The sequence below is a fragment of the Colletotrichum karsti genome (assembly GCF_011947395.1).
Source record: "Colletotrichum karsti strain CkLH20 chromosome Unknown Scaffold29, whole genome shotgun sequence".
Classification (NCBI taxonomy): domain Eukaryota; kingdom Fungi; phylum Ascomycota; class Sordariomycetes; order Glomerellales; family Glomerellaceae; genus Colletotrichum; species Colletotrichum karsti.
Window position 1 is genome coordinate 292136 of NW_024065929.1, and position 20191 is coordinate 312326.

General features: G+C 51.3%; 3 protein-coding genes across 3 annotated transcripts; all 3 read left to right on the forward strand.

Annotated features, from left to right (window-relative positions):
- Positions 1 to 347: 347 nt before the first annotated feature.
- Positions 348 to 4703, forward strand: CkaCkLH20_08608 (uncharacterized protein; the record flags this gene model as incomplete). The annotated part of the gene is made up of 9 exons (XM_038891323.1): positions 348 to 597; positions 691 to 870; positions 930 to 1461; positions 1519 to 2070; positions 3067 to 3168; positions 3265 to 3452; positions 3511 to 4310; positions 4369 to 4504; positions 4564 to 4703. The coding sequence occupies 9 exons, from the start codon at positions 348 to 350 to the stop codon at positions 4701 to 4703; spliced, it is 2880 nt and encodes a 959-aa protein (XP_038743335.1).
- Positions 4704 to 5296: 593 nt separating this feature from the next.
- On the forward strand, positions 5297 to 7777 carry CkaCkLH20_08609 (uncharacterized protein; the record flags this gene model as incomplete). The annotated part of the gene is made up of 2 exons (XM_038891324.1): positions 5297 to 6940; positions 6989 to 7777. 2 exons carry the CDS (start codon positions 5297 to 5299, stop codon positions 7775 to 7777), a joined length of 2433 nt encoding a protein of 810 aa, XP_038743336.1.
- A 4917-nt stretch (positions 7778 to 12694) lies between these two features.
- On the forward strand, positions 12695 to 16032 carry CkaCkLH20_08610 (NACHT domain-containing protein; the record flags this gene model as incomplete). Its single annotated transcript, XM_038891325.1, has 9 exons — positions 12695 to 12739; positions 12800 to 12823; positions 12889 to 13081; positions 13134 to 13511; positions 13563 to 14135; positions 14187 to 14292; positions 14351 to 14617; positions 14671 to 14903; positions 15782 to 16032. The coding sequence occupies 9 exons, from the start codon at positions 12695 to 12697 to the stop codon at positions 16030 to 16032; spliced, it is 2070 nt and encodes a 689-aa protein (XP_038743337.1).
- Positions 16033 to 20191: the final 4159 nt, after the last annotated feature.

Genomic DNA, 20191 nt, shown 5'->3' on the forward strand with positions numbered 1-20191 from the left:
CGCCCCAAGACACCAACTTTCCCCGCACTCCTGCTGAAAATGTTTTCCATCCTTCTCCGTCTTCTGGTGACTCTGGTGGTGAGTGAGGCTTTCTCCAACTTGTCCCCATGGGGAGGAAAAAGGCTTTCCCCCGTTCCTAACTGTTCTTGGACAGGGTCTAATTCTCGCAATAATCCACGGAATGTTCCAAGCACAAGTATAAAGACGAAGTTTGCTATCTTGCTGATCGCGAACGTCTGGCCATATCACACAGTCCTTTGCCTCTCTTTCTTGTCGAATCGAGACTCATCGAAAGTACTTTCCACGCGCACCCAACTTCGTCTGATCTGCCTAGACCGAAGCCCGTCATGTCTCGACCAACCAGCAAAGACGAAGCCGTTGTCGAGGAGATCGGACACTCTCCCAAACATGACACCGACGCCAACGTCGAAGCTCGACTGCAGCAACTCGTCAGAGAGGCACCGCCATTTTACCGCAGTCGTAACCTCCTCAACCTGTACTTGTTGATGATTCCTGGCTGTTTGGTACCCTCCGTTACCCTTGGGTTCGACTCGGCCATGATGAATGGTCTTCAGGCTGTCGCAACTTGGCAAGAATGTTGGTTATTCCAATCAGTTCCGTGTCTCCTTCCGGAGCATGCCCACAGCCGTCTGGAACGGTTGAGTTCGCATTGTTAACAAAGACTCGTAGCCTTTGATCACCCTCAAGGCGCCGTTTTAGGTCTTCTCACAGCCATATTGTCTCTCGGTGCCATCATGGCAACGCCGTTCATCAGCACCGTCGGCGATCGCTGGGGGCGGCGGGTTGGGATCATCGTCGGGTCATCGATCATGGCCACGGGCGGAATTCTTCAAGGCGCCTCTGTGCACAGTGAGTACTCTGCAAGAGAGTATCCGACGTGTCAGTTGCTCACATTATCTGCTCGACAGTTGGCATGTTTCTCGCCTCCCGCTTTCTCCTCGGCTTCGGACTGGTTTTCTGTAATACATTCGCTCCGATTCTCATCGGCGAGCTTGCTCACCCGAAAGATCGGTCAGTCGTCACCTCTCTGTACCAGACGTCCTGGTACATTGGTGCGATCATAGCTGCTTGGACCACATTCGCTACCTTTTCTATGCCCAACCAGTGGGCGTGGAGAATACCGAGCCTGCTTCAAGCCGCACCTGCTTTGATCCAGATCGTCGGCGTTTGTTTCGTCCCAGAGTCCCCCCGTTGGTTGGTCGCCAAGGGCCGTGGCGAGAAGGCAAAGCAAATCCTGGAACAGTATCACGCGGACGGGAGACAAGGCGACGAGTTGGTGGAGCTGGAGTTTCTGGAAATCAAGAGCGTCATTGAGACGGAATTGACCTCAGAGGGAATGACGTGGAAGTCCTTCCTATCGAGCAAAGGGAATCGGCGAAGAATGATGCTCATGATCATGCTAGGGCTTTTCTCCCAGTGGTCTGGAAACGGACTGGTCTCGTGGGTTCCCCTCCACTCTTTTGGCATCAACGCTGTGCTAACTAATTTCAACTCTAGTTACTACTTGGCTCGTGTTCTCGACACGGTCGGTTTCAAGAACAACCGCGACAAGAACATCATCAACGGCTGTCTGATGATCTGGAACTGGATAACCGCCGTCTCCTCCGCGTTTTTGACAGCCAAGCTGAAGCGACGAACACAATTCATGATCTCCACCGTTGGCATGCTTGCGGTGTTTGCCAGCCAGACCCTGTGTGCCGGCCTATTCAACGAGAGGGGCGACACCCAAGCCGGGTACGGTGTGGTGGCGATGCTGTTCCTCTTCTACACCTTTTTCAACCTCGCGTTCAACGCACTGCTCTACTCGTACCCGATGGAGGTTTTGCCCTATCATATCCGGGCCAAGGGCTACTCAATTCTCATGTTCTCGGGAAAGGCGGCGAATTTCGTCAACGCTCTCGCCAACCCCATTGGTTTAGAAGCTTTGGGCTGGAAGTTCTACAACGTCTACATCGGGTGGTTGTGTGTTGAAGTTGCTTGCGTTTACCTGTTCTTGGTCGAGACGAAGGGCCCGTCACTCGAGGCTATTGCGGATGTTTTTGATCGGCTGTAAGCCAACGCGGACAATGTAGTTGTAGCGACAAGATCGAGTAGACCAGACCGTCTTGAGGCTTCTCTGGCCACATCTGACATGGGTCGCAACCGCCCTGAGAACTGTACAATATCTCTTGTTTCTTCCCTTTCTTCTGCGCACACTTGGCAAGCCTCTTGGCAAAGCTCGCATATCAGCTACTCCAACATATATATGTGTCAATGTGTATCCATACCATTCAAGCTTTGAGCGGTCACGCATAGTTGACGTAAATGTCATTCGTGAACCAATAAAGTTACAGTACTGACTCGATGCATCCGCTTATTTGCATTCAGTACTCTGTACGTGTTAGTGTTACTCCTCTTCTGCAGGCCGACTTGGTAGGGGCTCTAATACCCCCCGCTCACAAGCGCATAATTAAAGTCCACTTACCAACTGCAACTACACCGCGGTTGTCCTACATGTGCATTGAGCAACCAACTCATCCAACCCACGACTACGCCTGCAATCAACAACCGCAATCTCTTTGTTCTCATTTGAATCTCTTGCACTACTTCAGAATGACGCGAAATGCATGCAAAGAGTGCCGGTAAGATTCAACGTTCCGACATCCAAGCCATAACTCATCAATGGCCGACGACCGCTCGACTGATGCACTAACACCTGAGCATAAGACAACGAAAACTCCGATGCTATGTCGAGGCAGGAAATCCAAACTGTCAGAGATGTTCTCGACGCAACATACAGTGCTCTCTGAATATCACGCGTCCGATTGTCAGATCAGCAATTCCTGAGTTAGAAATTCCACGACAGCACTTCCAAGAGGATCGGGTAGCGTCAACTACCACTACTCATGAGCTCAACATGCCAATAGGAAGAGAACTACCTGGCAAGCTGTTCCCGTTAGCCGGGACACATTCAGCTTTAGATGTGGGTTATGGCACACCAGAAGAACTCTTGCGTGAAGGCGAGTTGACGCAGAGTCTCATTCTACTCTATTTTCATAACTTCAGCGATGTTCATTTCATGTTTGATCAAGGAAGCTTTCTGAGGCAGTATGCCTTGGGTACCGTTCCGAAAATCATACTCTACTCCGTCATGGCGCTCGGAATCCGGTGAGTCAAGCAAACATCCTCTGCGCAGGTGGCCAAACCAGCCGCCTCCCGCGAGTAAACTTATAAGCATCGTGGTTCTGACGTTTGTTCGCTCAGATATTCGCACGCGCCATTTCAAGATCCTCATATGAGGACACACTGGGGCGAGCCTCTTCAACGCAAGGCGCGACAGCTGTTGCAAGAAGACTTCGACGACCCGACTTTGACGACTGCACAAGCCTACGTCCTCCAAGCCACGTACCACCTCACATTCGGTGGAACTAGAAGAGCCTCGCTGTACATCAGTACGTTCCCGATCCCCGGACCTAAAGTTAACCTTGCTGAAATTTGAAATCTTCATAGACAACGCTCGAGTCGTGTTAAACATTCTGAATTTGCAAAACGGCCTCCAAGATGACGAGGTTGACCCCGTCCAAGCGGAAACCATCCGTCGCCTCCTAGCGACCGTGGCTCTGACAGACAACCTGATGTTGCCATTCGCAAAGAACGAACGGGCTTTTGTCCGCATCGACTCGATGCCGCGGCTATTCAGCGACGACGAGTATGACGCTCTAAGGACACGATCTCGTAACCCCCCTGAGGTTCCCTCGGCCCCGAATCTCATGCAAGAAATTTTGAAGCTGTCCGATCTATATTACAAAGTCTGTGAGCAACGCAGAGATAATCCCGGCAAGTCAACCACGTCTTTGGCATCAGCAGTCTCGACTTGGCACTCTTCGCTTCCGGCATCACTGAGTTACTCTGAAAGTAATTTGCAAGCCCACCACTCTAGGTTCTCCTCACGGCAGTTTGCCTTTGTTCATCTGCACTACCATCACATCTGGCAGATCATCCTGATGGACACGATGTCGTGGACAACTCCAGTGTTGACCGGCAACGCCAGCCAGCGCGTTCTGCCAGAGCAAATCTACGATCACGCATCTCGGATTGCCGACATTGTCTCGAAAGTCTGGGAGCTTGGCCAATTCGATCTACACAACGGTTGCTTTGGTCTACTGTTGATCACCACTCAAGTCGTTCTGGTCCACCGGCTTCTGAGCTCGACGGAAGTAGACCAAAAGTTGACGACGCAATCCAAGATGAAAGGCCTGCGGGATTGCATGACACGAGTAAAAGGCCATTGTAGGCTTTTCAACTGGGTAGTAAGTTCCTATCACGCAAAACCTCATCGGCCTGGCTGCTAATTAACGTGCTCCGTAGTTCCACCAGTCTGAGTGGCTGCTCCGTGTGTGTGGACAGGATGAGTTCTGGCTACACGAGCAGTGGCAGACGGTACTCAATGATCAATTGATGTCTCTTGGAACCAGGTTTGAAAGACTTGATCTCCAGACTGCTGGTAAGTCGTGACGCGCGGTTTCGCATGTGTTGTTTTCCAGCTCATCGTGCAATATCTAGGGCGGCGTGCGGAGCTGGAGAACTTGGCGAATGCGGCGTCGCATATCGACCATCAGAGGGGCGAGATACCCAGGATTCTCAGGGAAGAGTTTGTCAATTCGAGGCGCGAACAATCAAACAGGGCCCTGGAGGATAGGTGACGGATTGCTTCCTGGTCCAAGTTGACATTCTGATGTTTTGATCGTACACCTCGTTCAACAGCAAAACATAACGGCACCCATCAATCAGGCGACGGCCGGTTTCAAGGAGGCGACGGCCGGTTTCAAGGAGGCAACACCAACATGCCCCATCATAAATACCGTTAGCTTTGTTCGATCTTGTCTCCTTGTCCACCAGTCAACGCGATCCCTCAGTCCCCATTCCCGGAAGGATGCGTGACCTCGGCCTATCCCCGCAAAAGGACGTTCGGCGGGCCCGCGAGTCAGGGGTGATCCGCGTCAAAAAGACCCCTTTCCGCAGTAAAAATACGAGCAGGCTGAGATTTAGCGGGCTCGGCAATGCAATCCTATGCCTTAGATCCACTTGGTCAGGGTCGAAAAAAGATTGACGGTCATCCACTGTTGCTCTTGTTGGTTCGCGCTGCGTCCTCCTTCGTTGTCCCCTCCTTCGCTCATCTCAACTTCTATGACAACTTAACGGTCTTGCTGGGTGGCAAGTTCGACGCTCGACCGGTAGACAAGCCGCCGTTGACGAACCTCTCAAAGATCTGCCTCGAACTTAAACCTCCGAGGCCATGATCGCACGACTTGGTCTCGTCGGGCTGCTGCTGGCCAGCCACGCCTCGGGTGCCTACGTGCAATGGCAGAACTGCGACGAAGCCTCCTCTCGAGACGACCCCTTCGCGCCCACGAGTCTCGCAGCCAAATTGGAACAGCTTGACGGCGGCAACGGCAACAACTTGGAATTCAGGGTCGGAAGATGGATCGAGGAGGTCGACTGCGAGAAAATCGCCCAGCTTATGCCCGCCGCGGCTTTGCAGATTCGGATGCTGGGACGGTCTTCGGCGTACACGGCCATGACGAACGCGACCTGTAAGAAACTCAACTTGAAGAACAACAAGTGGGCGAAGAATATGGAGAGTCCCGCGAGTTTATACGTCAACTTCACCACCGATATCGGTCGATTACCTCCGTTATCCACGTTTCATGCGACCATGCAGCTTCAGTCGAACGACTCCGAAGGAATCAGCTGCCGACAGGCCAACATCACTCCTGCTCTTCGACCGACCACGATATCAGCCATTAGCTATGTTTCCTGGGGCATTTTCTTGTTCGTGCTTCTCGTCGGTATCATTCGAACAGCGTACAGCACCCCGATTACCCTGGACGAGGAAGACGAACGGTCACTTCGGACCGTTCTGCCGAATGTTGGAGACTGTCTGCAGTACCTCCAGTTCGTTTTCTTGACTGGTGGTCTGAGTCTCCGATACCCTGGATTCTACCAACCTGTCGTCAGCAATCTGAACTTGTTCTCTCTGTTCACCACCGGCCCTGTCACACACGGAGTGACCTACAACAGAGTCGGTGATGGAATCTATGTTATGAACGGCACATACGGCGGCACCTTCGGACTGGAACTAATGACACAGATCGCCGGCGCCCCGATGACGATGGACACCTGGGTGAACATGGTCGTGCTCATGATGATCATCGCCTTCGGCTGCGCCATGGTCATCGAGGTCTTCTGGTTCATGAACCGCAGCCGCGACTCCGACAGCGAATTCCCCCGGTCGGCCGGCGGCATGCGTCACACCCTCAGCCGCGTCCTCCGGATCATACTCTCCTACTTCATGTTCCCCCTGGCAGCGTTATCATTCTACCAGCTCGACCACGCCACCTTCCTGCCCGCGTACCACACGTCTCTCGCCGTCGCCCTCATCGTCGCCATGATGGGAGCCTTCGTCTGGCTCCTCCGCCAGATCCCCACCCGCAGCCTCGGCGTCTTGGTCTTCGACAGCACCAAGCGGTACCAGCGCATCGCGCCGTCCGAGAACTACCGCCGCCACGACGAGAAGTTCATCCTGATTCTCTTCGTCCTCACTTTCGTCCGGGGCGCCGCGATCGGCGGGCTGCAGATCTCCGGCCCCGCGCAGTTGGCAGTCCTCGGCGCGTGCGAGCTCGTTCTGTTGGCCAGCATCGCCGGGTTCCAGGCCTACTCGACCTTCTCGGTTGGCGCCATCGCGGCGACTATGCGTATTTGCAGCTTGATCTTCATGGTGTCTTTCCTGCCCGACCTCGCCAGTCATGAGATCAAGAGCGCTATCGGCTACGTTCTCCTGGCGCTTCACTCCGGTATGCTCGTGCTAGGCTTCTTCGTCCCAGCCGTCTTCAGTCTCGCGAAACTAATCAAGAGCTGGTGGACCGCCCCGCGACCTCATGTAAGTGTTTCGTATCCGTTGCTGCGTCCAAAGCCTAACCCACCGCAGGTCTATGGACTTCGTCAGCTCCGCCGGCGCGAGGTGTCGCGGACGAATCTCTCCGATATGTACGCCGCTGACTCGACCACCGACACGTCTTACATGCCGTATCCCGAACCGGACGCCATCGAGGAACCTGCCGCGGGCTATCTCCATCCGACGTACCGTGCCGACAGCCCTAGCACCTTGCGCCTTGACTCATCGACCATTTCAAGCCGATACTCAAGTCGATACTACAGAGCGCCCCGCTCGCCTTCAAGAAACACATCCGTTTCCTCATTCGACCATTACCAGAGAGCCTCCAGCAGCGCTTCCCCCCTGTCATCCGCCTATCCACCATCAAGGACGACGTCGACCTGCACCACGGTAGCAGAGAAGCAGTCTATCAAGCGCTCCGAGTCGACCATGTCTCCCGGCAGGCTGTCGGAGTCTACAGAAGATGAGGAAGAGTCCAATCCTGCATCCCCCGGCTCCCCGCCGAACGCCACCGGCAGGCCGCTCGGTCCACGATGGAACGACTACTCCTTCCGCGAGGCAGACCTCTACTACGGAGCTCGGCCGCAACCAGCACAACGAGCTTCGGAAGAGATCCCTCGACCGCCCGCACCGAAGCCATCTCTGCGCTCGACGTCTGGCATCTGGGCAAAGTTCACGGGGCAGCCGAGCGCGGCGGAACAGGGATTCCAGGTCGTGCGGCCAGCGAAGCCGGAGCAAGGATTTGTGGTGGTACGGCCCAATCGGCCAAGTAATCTCGGCAGTAGCCGCGACTCGGGTTCGACGGAGGGGGACCCCAAATGATCGTGCTATGATGTGACAAGGATACAAATGGGTTGCAAATAATGTCGGTTTTCATGGAATTTCGGAGTACATACATGTAGCATAGGCTGGGACGTTAGGAATCACGGGCAAAACGGGCCAAGGTCACCTTTTAAGTTCCCTTTAATGATTGAAATTATCTCATTCCTCTATTGGTCAGAAACCTGTTGCCTTACAATGTTTTATTTCGGAAGATGACCATCACTTAGCATACTCAGCTTCAACATCCATCAGAAAACCATGCCCCATCGAACGGCCTTCTTCCTCATCATGGTAATCACGCCAAGAGGCAGCCAAGTAGGCTCTGCCAGTGGTAAGCCACCGGACGTTGCCCTTGTCTCGTCCCAATACATCTGCACAACCGTTTTCGCTTCTGGGCGTGAACCCTTCCAGCAAGAGGCAAACTGAGTCCCTCTCAACTCAGTATAGTACGTAAAGGAGTTAACATAATAGCTGGCGAAGTTCCTTTTTGATTTTACATTATTATTATGCCCCATAGTAAGCAGTAGTTTGAAGTGGGAAATGCCTCAACACACCTTTAGCTTTCCTATAACTTGACCATCCGTGTTTGTCTTCGCGTTTAAAAGTAAGGTCGTGAGATCTCGCTTTCCGTCCTGTATATCCAAGACGTACTATGTGGGCAATGTCAGCAGCTGCCTTTTTGAAGAAAGATGAGCGCTTTTAGTGTCAACCTTTTCGATGGAATTACTTATCACAAACCGTATTGTGGTGATCTCTTGTTTCTGTCCTATGCGATGGATGCGTGCTAGTGCCTGCTCCTCTATGGCGGGGTTCCATTGAGGTTCTAATAAGTACGCTCTCGACGCCGCCGTCAAAGTGAGCCTAGACACTTGTGAGCAACCACATTTCACTCTGTGTTTCCGAAGACCCTCTGGGCACAGAAGCCATGGATGGAATTCTTACCCAACTGCGCCGCAACCCAAGGAAAGGAGGAGAACTTGAGTGCCTGTGGCTGACGTGAAGGTCTCGATGATGCTGTTTCTCTTTCTATGGCCTACCCTGCCATCAATTTGAACCCAGCTTATACCAGCATCATTGAGAGCTGCAGCTGTTACGTCAAGGATTGTGGATCTGTATGAGAATACGACGCTTCACCTGTCAATACTTTGGAGATCTGAACTGTGTCTTTCTGAAGTTCATTCTCACCTTTTCGTTCCCTCCTCGCACCCCTGGAGGTCCATCAATAGAGCCCTGACCTTGGTTGGCAGAAGATGGGGTAGTATAGACCCAATTGATTCTGTACGTGACTGGCCACGGGGAGAGGCCGGGAAATCGTTCTGGTTTGAGCTGTTGCACGGTGGGAAACATTGCTCAAGCCGCGAAGCTAGTTCGGTGTCTAGTCCTGTGTCGTTGTCTTCGTCTTCCTCGGTTGGGGTTATGGGCGTCAACGGTCCAATTGGTGTTCCAGGGGCCGATCGAGACTTAGCTCTAACGTTCTGAGGTGCTAAAGTCTTGAACTGGTTCTCCTTCCGGTAGCAGCCCAGCTCGCAGATGAGTCTAAGAGCATTAACCTTTTCCAGCGCGTTTCTGTAGCCATCTCGTGGCTTTGCTGAAGCCAATGCAGCGTCGAGATACTCTATTGTCTTTGCCTTTTCCAAGTCATAGGCTTGTTGCTCAGATGCACTCAGAGAGAGCAGACGCCGAATGTCATGTCGCGGCGGAAGCTCAATTGTGTCATTAGGCCTCCGCAGCATAATGTAACCAAGCAGCTTTTGTAGGGCCGAATGTCCGGCATCCTCTCCACGCAGTAAGGGGCTGACAAGGTCTTTGAATGCCTCTTTCTCGCAGTAAGGGAAAACCTCAAGAAATTGAAAGAGGCTGAAGAAATCTTCGACCCGGTTCTGTATGGGCGTTCCGGTGACAGCCCATCTTCGGTGCGATATTAATTGAAATACTGCCTGGGACTTTTCAGTCTTCGAGTCTCTAATTTCGTGAGCTGTTCACGATTAAATATTAGCGACTCTTCTCAGTGTCTCGAAAAGGATCTTCTCATGCCTTCGTCTAAAATGACACGGTGCCATTCGTGGGAGAATATGTGATGGTTCCCATCTGATGATTGCCATTCTTTAGCAAGCGTACTGTAGGTGGTAAGTACAATGTCGTGGACCTTCAGCACAGTGAAGTCCTTGACTCGAGACCGGGCATGATGGCGTCGCCAGACGAAATCCTTGTCTGACAAATGTCTACGGAGAATGTTACTTTAAATTGACATCAAGCATAGTCAGCAGAACCCGGAATCACTTACTTGCGTAGCTCCTGCTCCCAACTGTGAAGAACTGGCAGTGTTAGCTTGAGTTTGGCGATACAGGGCTGGGTGATTGTTACGAGAATACGGCAGAACCAGCAGTGTACCACTTCCAGAAGTAGTATTCTCTTGCCCACCGTCGGTGTATTTCCCATGAGCAATGAGAGAAATCATGCTGAGAGACTTCCCGAGGCCCATCGTATCTGCAAGAATGCCGCCCTTGAAAAGATTGGGCGAAGAGTAGTGCAGCGAGGAATCAATATTATTGATGTAACTGGACTCACCAGAGATTAGTCCACGAAAACAAAAAGAAAAGGGAAAAACGGTTTCTTTCACATTCCAAACTCACATTTCCTGGCCTTGGGAATCATGTTGTTGAGACCAGACATCCTTTCCATGTTCACGCGTGTTCCAACCAGCTTCACGTTGAACCATGAACCATAAGGCTTGCTTCTGATGACTAACAGTAGTTAGTACATGCATTCAATCATTGATCAAAGCCCTGGACGTACCTTTTTAGCTGTGTAAGAAGGTAAGGTGGCTCTACGACCTCAGTAGGGATCGACCACTGAGTTGTAAATGTGTCCAGAATTCCAACAGAAATAACAGCCTCATCTTCGGAAGAAAGATTTCCATTGAGGGGTATCGTGGTGCGAAAGTCCGTTGTCCGAGCATCCGAAGCGTTTGCAAAGCGGTGTGGGTTAAAATACTCTAAGTCTCTGACGGCGAAGTTGGGGTCTTGCAAGTAATACTCTAACCCCTGCAAAACTACCCCGAGACTCTTGGCCTTTTCTCGAGACCCGTAGATTGTGGCCAGTATCGACATTGACTCTAGCGACAGATCCTGGTCTCGAAGAAGACACAATAAGTCGAATTCAATGCCTTCATTTGTGAGTAACCGGAGTAATTGGCCGTCACGGGATTCGATCTTCCCACAGTTTAACCCCGAGTCAGCAAACACCAAGTCCCTGTCACCTTGCAAGCGAAGGGGAGCTTCAGATTGTTTGCATCTACTTAGGGGTAGTGAGTCGACAACGTGGGCGGTCAGCGTCGTTAACTAAATGTCTTTAGTTCACTTACAACATCTCTCACACTTGATGAGCAAGTCAGCTTACCATTCCAAAGCAAATGAGTCCTTCATACTTTGTCGCCGCAAAAGGTAATAAGAGTGAGGGAGGGTTATCATCTTGTTCGGCGGGCTCCAGACGCTTGGAGGGTGGATAGCATGAATGAGGTTCAGGTTGTTCTGTCGATGGGTCGATGCAGGGAAGGTAGCACCACTCCTGTGTATTTGATGTTGCAAACCCTTCATCTCTTCCAGAAACCAGTTCTTCTGGGTGATAATTGTGAAAGACTGGTTCGCTGAGTTGTCGCGCATCAGAGGATATGGCCGGGTTCAATCGTGTTGGATGGTGGCTGGCGTATTGTGGCAAAGTGGAGGGGCCACAAGTGATCGATTCCAACGAGTATGACTGAGAACAATTGTCATCCGGACGGGGCAAATCTTGCGGCATCATGATATTGCCTTCAAAAGCAGGCGTCTGATGTGTTTCCATGAGATTGTCGATGTAAGCCTTTTGGCAAAATGTCTCTTCCGGAGGGGAAGTGATCATCAAACCGAAAGTTGAGTTTCCATAGATCCTGTCGTCGTCATGAAACCAGGTACCATCATATGCGTCGGTAGCGGGTAGCTGTTGAGGATAATATGGTTTCGCGGGGCTTCCGACTGCGCTCTCCGGTGCCAGAGGCAAAATCCAAGGTTGTGTCTCCTCCTCATACAACGGGTGTCCGACGTGATGCCGCGCTCGTTTGAAGGGACGATGATCATCCTCCATGGCAATGATGCAGGTTTCCCAGGGGCCGGGGCCACGCTGATGGTTGGTTGCTTGGAGATTTATTTGAGCGACCAAATCCTCGAAGTGCTGGCTGAATAAATCAGCAGGCTAGTAACGAGAACAGCAGCTGAGGTAAAGATCACACGACCGGGCATTTGTTCAAGGACTTGCGTCTCAGGAGAATTTTCTCACTGCTTTGGGGGCTCATCAGCAAATGCATTCGAGTCGGAGTCTGCCTTGAGGAGTCTGACTTGAGGAGACTGCCTGTGGCGTCTGCCCATGGCGTCAGTTGGGCACCATTTCCCCGATGCCATAGGTAGATGGGCGGCGCAGCATGTCGGAAGCAAGACATCTGGCGGCACAATTACATCTTATCTGCACTGTTCAACGAATGAAAAGTGTGCGATGTTACATCTTTGCATGCCACAAGCAGGCTGTCGTGGCAGTGCTTAGTTATGTTGCATGGCCAAGAAACCGGGCCGCCGCAGGCGGCATTGACTACAAAACCATGCAGATCTAAGCATTTTTGCAATTTCAATGTGAGCAACTACGACTCACAACCTCGCACATGAGGCGAAAACGGGCACGATGGCGGAAATCCTGCTTCGACGAGCTTGCGAGCGATTTCAAACCCACTTGTCAGATGAAGAGAAACGCAGAATACAAGCCACGAGCAAGATCGACGATGTCAGAGTGTTTATATGTCAAGTCGAGAAACACCTGGCAGCGCGACAAAGTCTAAGGAATCTAGAGCGACTCAATCCGTCCCTTGACGCAATTGATCGTCTCACCAAGCCAATGGATGTTCTATGCAATGGGACACCATTTCTTCCTTGGATCTGGGTGAGTATTTCGGTCATGAACCGCCTTGATCGTTCATGCTCATAGGTTTCATATTCACAGGCCCCGTTGAAAATGATTCTTCAGGTGAGTCGCCTCTTGTTCCTGGCATCGTCAGGGATGTTGGCGAGCTTACGCGAACACCTGTGCAGCTGGCCCAAGATCATACTCACGCGCTAGATAAACTATTGTCTGCATACGGATCCATTGGGGCAGCCTTGCCTCGCATGTCGCGTTACAGCGAAGCGTTTCCAGAAAACTACGAACTTCAGCAATTGCTAGGTCATCTTTGTGAAGACATCATCGACTTCCATAACCGCGCATACTGTCTTTTGCGCAAGCCAGGTATGACGTATCCAAGAAGTCTTTTCACGACAATCACTAAACCCACTTCCAGGCTGGAAGATGTTCTTCTCGTCCGGGTGGGGTCGTTTTGAACACAACTTTGACAGCCTGATTAATGGTATTGCTCGCAATAGCGACCTCATAGACAAGGAGGCGGCATCCGTCGAAATTGTTCGAGCCACAGAATGGAGGGCAAAATCTCGCGAAGACGCAGAGATGCTAGAAAAGCAGCGACTCGCAGATCAGCGTAATGAGGTTCTCAAATGGCTTCAGGATGACAATCTGAACCAGGAAATGAAACTGGAATGGTTTAGAAACCGATGTTGCGAAGGCACATCTCAGTGGGTATTGAAGTCGCCCAAGATACGATCATGGCTTCAACGGGGAAAGGGACAGCAAATTCTTTGGCTCCATGGCAAACCAGGCTCAGGTAAACGATGCTCTAAAACCCCTTCCCCTCTTTCTATGCTAACCTGTTCAGGCAAATCCGTACTGGCATCGCAGCTGATCTACTTTCTTCGACTGGATCGAAAAAGAGTGTGTCTCTTTTTCTTCTGCGACTACAACACGCCCAGTTTCAACATCACCGTCCAAATCTTGAGAAGCATGTGCATTCAGATGATCCAGGCTTCCCCTGATTTAGTGCCTTTTATTTACGACGAGCTTATTGCCTCCGGTAAGGCAGTTTCACTTGGAACTCTGAAACCATTGTTTTCCAAATTGATTTCGGCTTTCGAGGATGTACGGCTTATTGTCGACGGCCTAGACGAAATCGACTCCGATCAACATAAGTATGTCATAGGAGATATGACAAAACTAGTTGAGGAGCAAAACAACTGCAAACTTCTCATATCTAGCCAAGAAATCCCCACCATTCAGGCAAAGCTAAGGGCAAAGCCTACTCTTTCCATCGGAGCCGAGTCGTCCTCAGTTGCTGAAGACATTGAATTGGTTGTCAAAAGAGGACTTGAAGAAATCAGGGACAGGTTCGACGATGAAATTCCAGAGAGGGTCTTTTCGCATATACAAGACTTTCTTCTTGCACATGCCGACGGTATTATCGAATCTTCAAGCTGTTCTATTGGTCACTGGCTGACGGTTGTAGGAATGTTCCTCTGGGTTCATCTTGTGCTCAAGCTCTTGGAAACATCTTCGAGCATCCGAGACCTCAAGGAAAATGTTCAAAGCTTGCCAAAAGATATGGCACAAGCGTACTGTCTCCTATTCCTTGCCACGCATATGTTTGTTGTATCTGACATAAGACTTTAGGTATAAGAAGATCCTCATAAGTGTGACTAACAAGATCCAACCCGAAAAGATCGCAGAACTGCGACGGGTCTTTGGATGGATGCGTTTCAGAAAAGGCAATTTGCATCTACGAAAATGCGAGCTTCGACTGGCGATGAAGTTGCACGAAGACCAGTATTTCGTTGACGAGGAATCAAAACCCTTCGCGAATGCTTTGGATATCTGCAAGCCATTCATAGAAGATGGCCCCGGGGGATCAGTTGTTTTCATTCATTCGACTGTTCCAAGGTAATACCATCACTGCACAGAACGATTTGTACGAGCTAACGTTTACATTTCAGGTTCATGCTCTCTGAGCTTAGCGGCCCGTTCATCACTCCACATGAAGCAAATCGTGACATCACCTTGGCTTGTCTGTGTCAGATGTCTCAAGGTTTCGACCTTCTTGCAATCTCAGACATCACGGAAAATTTGTACCGTGTAGGCCATGGTTTTCACGCTTTGCTACCGTACGCGAACGAGTACTGGGCGGATCACTTGGCTTCTTATCTCAAGAAGTGCCAGCAGGATGAGAGTGAGGTGGTAGATTCACCTGCAGTCGTGAATCGCTTATTCCAACTCTCCAGCAGGTACTATGAGAAATTCCCGTTTCCACCAACCTGGGAGCCAGAGGACGATCCTGATTTTCCTCAATGGTTGAGAGACCTTCCCACGACCTGCACGTTGATTTCTCATACCCTTCAATTCCGCACCAAATTACGAAACCAAGAAGGTGAGGCCAAAATCACCGCAATCTGTTTCATGATAATCGAATATCGGCTATTTCGCGCGACACAGCTGACACGTCAACAGAAGCCCAAGAAGGTGACGAGCATCTGAGCACGTTTCCACGTATTCGAGACACCTATCATAATCTTGTCCTCCAGCTTCTTTCTCGCGACTCACATCCTGGGCTGTCACAAACTGACCTGATTTCCTTCAAGCAAGAATTCAAGCAATTTGCGTTTGTCTGCTCCGCCGCAGGGTGCGAACGAGCGATTGCTGGGTTCTCATCCGCGTCAATTCTGAAAGACCACGAAGCTCGTCACCAAGGGCAACTCAGATGTCTAGAAGCAGGATGTCCCTACAATGACGTCGGATACGCTTCTATGAGACATCTACGTGATCACCAGCGCAGAAGACATCCGAGACCGACGCCAGCACCTGTCCCCGAGGCATTACCGATGGTAGAAATGCAACGACAACCACAACGACAACCACAACGACAACCACAACGACAACCACAACGACAACCACAACGACAACAACTTATACAACAACGACAACAACATCAGCCGCACTTCGACCAGTACCTACAGAGGGAGATGGAGAGGATAAATCAGCAGCAAGCAGCGCAGGCACAAGTACAACAGCATCCGCCGCAACAGCAGCAAGCCGCGAACAACAGTACAGTGATAACGAACCATATCAAGATGCAAGCAAAGGCGACGTACAACAAATCAATTAACGACTTGGCTGCCAAATGGGGGGGAAAGGTGGAGAACATCCCGCCTGACCAGCTGGACACCTTTAAACGAAGCTGCATAGTGCAGGCCAAGCAGCAGATTGAGACCATTTCGTTACGACGTAGAGCGCAGCAGCTACAGCAGAAGGAGCTGCAACGAAGGCAGCAGGAGCTGGAACAGATGCTGCAACAGCAGTAGTACTAGTAGCCCTAACCCATGGAATATAAGTCATTACTATTGTTCTTATTATTATTTGCCTCCAGCAACCTGCAGTTTCTGGGAATGGTTTGGAAATATGTGCTGCAGGTTGAGTCTGCCTCGAGAGCACAGCCTCTGAATACGACTTCAAGAGTATGCCAGTTGGAAGAGCCCGCCTCAGCTCTTAAAAAGGTCCCTGCAGCAGAGGGCTGGTTTCATCACAGTGATGTTGTGCAGCAGACAACCTGAAAGGTACAAAATTGAGTTGGGAATAATTTCTGATCAAAGACAGTCTTAGGAAGAGCAAGAAAGGGGGAAAGGGGACGTTCAGAGGGCGTCCAATCAGATGTGTCATCTTGAACAGTTGACAGAGATGTTTCGTTCAGGTTGATACCTATTAGAGCTCTCACATATAATGCACAGAGTCTTCAACATCAAACATCAAATGCCGATTGCGCCAAAATCACAATGACAAGAGTTTTACCGGAAAATCTTTCAAGATGGTCAGAAAGTGCGCGATTTTTTCAGTTCGCGACCGGTCTTCTGCAGTCCTCTGAACTGCGCCTCGCTCACAACCTGGCTTGGCGCGCCTCCGACACCTTTTGATATCGGACATCTCACGCAAATGTGCCAACACCTCAACACCACAACCGAGAGAAAAGACGCCAATTGCTTGTTGTCTGACATCCCACGTCATTCTGCAGTAAATACAGTGGCAGTGCACATTTTGGAGGCAGGCAGTGCTGTTGTCGGTGGGTCTTGGCATTCTGGTACATGTACATCTCAGAGGTACTTCGTGAGAGGTTGGGAGCAGCAACGCCAAAGATGCAGCTTGGGAGGCCGCTCGATGCTTTCAATGACCAGCAGATTCACCAGGCGCGTGGGTTGAAGGCCCGTCACTACCCCTAGCTGGCGAGCTAGGAAGGTCTATGAGGCGGTTCAGCCTGCAATTTAGGGGATACTGGCAGCATATGACACATTCAGCCTCATACCAGTGACGAAAGTTAATGTGGCTGGTGCCCTCAGACTTGAGTAGGAGGCTTGATAGACGCCACTATGGACACGACGAGGCTTTTGCAGTCGAGTACACGTACGCGTTGAACTTTGTGTGAATCGTCACAACTCGGTGTGGCTCGACGGAGAACCAGGAGGGACTTCATGGAATCGTGATGGACGTGGATTCTCTGAACACGACGCGGTGATGTGTCCAGTGGCACAGCATCTGTCGGCCTCGGCGCGGTGAGACTTTTCAAGCCGCATGGCCAAGCCAAAGTCGTGATGCCTTGCAGCAAAATTCAGAGGGCAGTGTAGATATTGGCAGCAGATTCTGGAACGCTAGAGCCAGTGGTTCTCGCCGGTACGAGAACGATGACGGGAACGTGGACGCACGTGTTCTCGGATTCGTTCATCTGGACCGAGTGAAAATGTCGAAACAGTCCTTGGGATGATTCCAAGCCTCTTGGCGCCAACAAGTCAGAGCTTGGGGTGAATGAAGAAATTTCTTAGGTTCTACGAAGGGAAGCAACTGTGAGTTAACACGACCGGCGCCACTGACCGATAGAATATGCAGCTCAGCGCGGGACTGACTCTTTGTAACTTGAAGTCTGGGGAACTTGCTGACATGTCTGCTGATGTCGACAACAGAAAGTTTTCGACAGAATATTTCTTCACGTACTCCGTACTGTTCCACTCACAGAGACTGACACGTGAAATAAGACGGCAATACCTGGATAGACGGGACCCCGGCCCGTGTTAGTTGGAGGTAGCAACATGGCAGTCTGATATTGCTTCATCTGTGTTCGTTTTAGACTTTCCGGCAGGCAGATAGAGCAAGCAAGCTCTGGCCCTGACTAGCAGGGAAGACATCTCAAGATCTAATTAACAAACTGGGATGAAGATTGAATTCTGATCTGGGCATTTCAGAATGTCACCGTCCCTTACTTGAATTCTCGTCGCCGACCACCTGCAGCCAGCTGGCTGTGATATCACAATGAGGCTTACATAAGCTGGCAAACAAGGAGGCTCCCTCCCTTGGCCCTTTAAGCGAGCCAATGAAACGCTACCAACGCGCCTAACACAGCCACTCTTGGCGCACTACTAGCGCGGGAGAAAAGATACGTATCCCGGAGCTTGATTCAGTGTGGGTCCATTGCATCGCATCGCGACCAATTTCTTGGCCCCATCAACGTCTCTTCACCTTCTTTTTCTTTTTACTCCACCCGTCACCACTTCATCCCGTGTCCCCCATTCTTCTCAACACCATCATCAAAGGGGCCAAGACCAGGAGAGATGGTCAATCAGTCAGTGACTTGACAAACTGACATCACTGATCATCATCTTGCCCAGATGAACTCTCGCGAGTAAGCTCTGCGTATGTACAGAACGCCTACTCCAACTTGGACCGACCCTCCTGTTTTCAAATCTAAACAGCATTCCGCCCTGACAGCCATGGACATGGCCGGACATGACCCCGATGGCCGATGCATGCAACTATCAGTCGAAGTCTGCCGCCTTCCTAATCCACCACTTCCCGACATCCCACCCTCCAACTTTGATATCGCCGCGGCCGGTCGATATGTCACCGTTTGCCTGTCCGAGGTTGTCGGCTGCTCTCCGATCGGGCGCCTGCCTTTCCGAACACATTCACTCGCATCATCTTGGTGACCGCTCCTGTCAGCAATGAAGGAATCGAATCCACTCGACAGATCGGTACAGGAAAGGAATCCGCCGTTGCTAGCTGCTACCGACACGGACATATCGACTTTCTTGGCAAGCGCCAGATGATTGGCACTGATAGACATCTCCCAACCAACACCGGGCCACCGATCGGGATGGAGAACAGACATTGTCGACTCCAACGGCATCAGTCTAAAGGCGCTCCTACCCGCCCGCCGGAAGGGTCGCCGCGCATCTTGGGGGGTGAAAGATGGGGCCGCCACCCCAATATCGGGCCAGATGCCATCTCCGTCAACGGGGCCTCGTCGGTCTGTCAGACAAGCGTCTGCCCAGAGCATTTCTTCATTTCCTCCTCCTTCTCCTCCAGACCTCAAGACCTACACGTCCACAGAGAACTTGATAAGGTCCCGGCAGTTGTCTCGACATAAACGCCAAGTTCCAAACATTGGCACTTGCACGGCCAAGGGGTTGCTGTCATTATCCATTCCCCATCACGACCCCTTGTTTGTTTCCGACTCGCTTTTGCACACGGCGGTCCTGGGATGGTCCCGACTCGAGCTCTTCTTCCACTTAAAAGACGCTCGCTTCTCATTGCTCCATATTAATTCCCTCATCGGGTCCTTTGGCACTTTTTCCTTTGCACAGCCCCAATGCCCAGACCATTTGGCGGTTATTACCTCTTCTCAAGTCTCACCTCCTTTGCCCAGCCAATCTTGTGCCAATCATTAAGGCCAAGCCCAGGATTGTGAGAAGAATTGCCCGGCACGCCATTCTGTCTGTTTGTCTATCGGCTATCCATTGGATCTCCTCGTGTGCCTTCTCTCCTTCCCCTCTCGATCACGTCTCATAAGACTTTTCAACCCACCGTCCCCGCCAAGGACACCAAATGCTGTTGTGATATCTGTGAAGCGCGATATTCTCCCTTCTGCAACCCATCTGTCCCTTCTTTCAACCAATACATCACCTCCTTGTGGAGTCTCGTTTGACCTCATCTCCTCTTGAGCTTGCCAAGAAAGGCATGTCGCTGTGAGCACTGCCACGCTCGAGTCTCTGGTTGAGATTCTAGACGCCATCGCCAGCAGAGTTCCCGCGGTTCTGCAATCTCTGTTTCTTACACAACCGAGCTCGAGCTGTGATACGGATACTCATCAACGTTATGATCGCCCGTGCTTGAGTGTATGAGATTCCTCCTACAACTTTACACTTTCTCCGTCAAGTCGGGAAGTGGACATTCTTTCGCCGCCGAATCCCTCCCGCTGCCTAGCACAGCCCGTCTCGAATACACCGTCGGGGTTGGAGTAGGCTGACTTCGTTTTTGCTTTCGCGTTCGGTGTCAACCAAACCTGAGGAAAGTTTGTTCGACGGGGCGAGAGGGCGCAGCTACGCCAAGTCTCACAAGTCATCAAGGCTTTGGAACTTCACGGTACACTGACTGGTACGCCTTGATACTGCCACTTTCATTACCTTGAGGCAACGCGCAAGA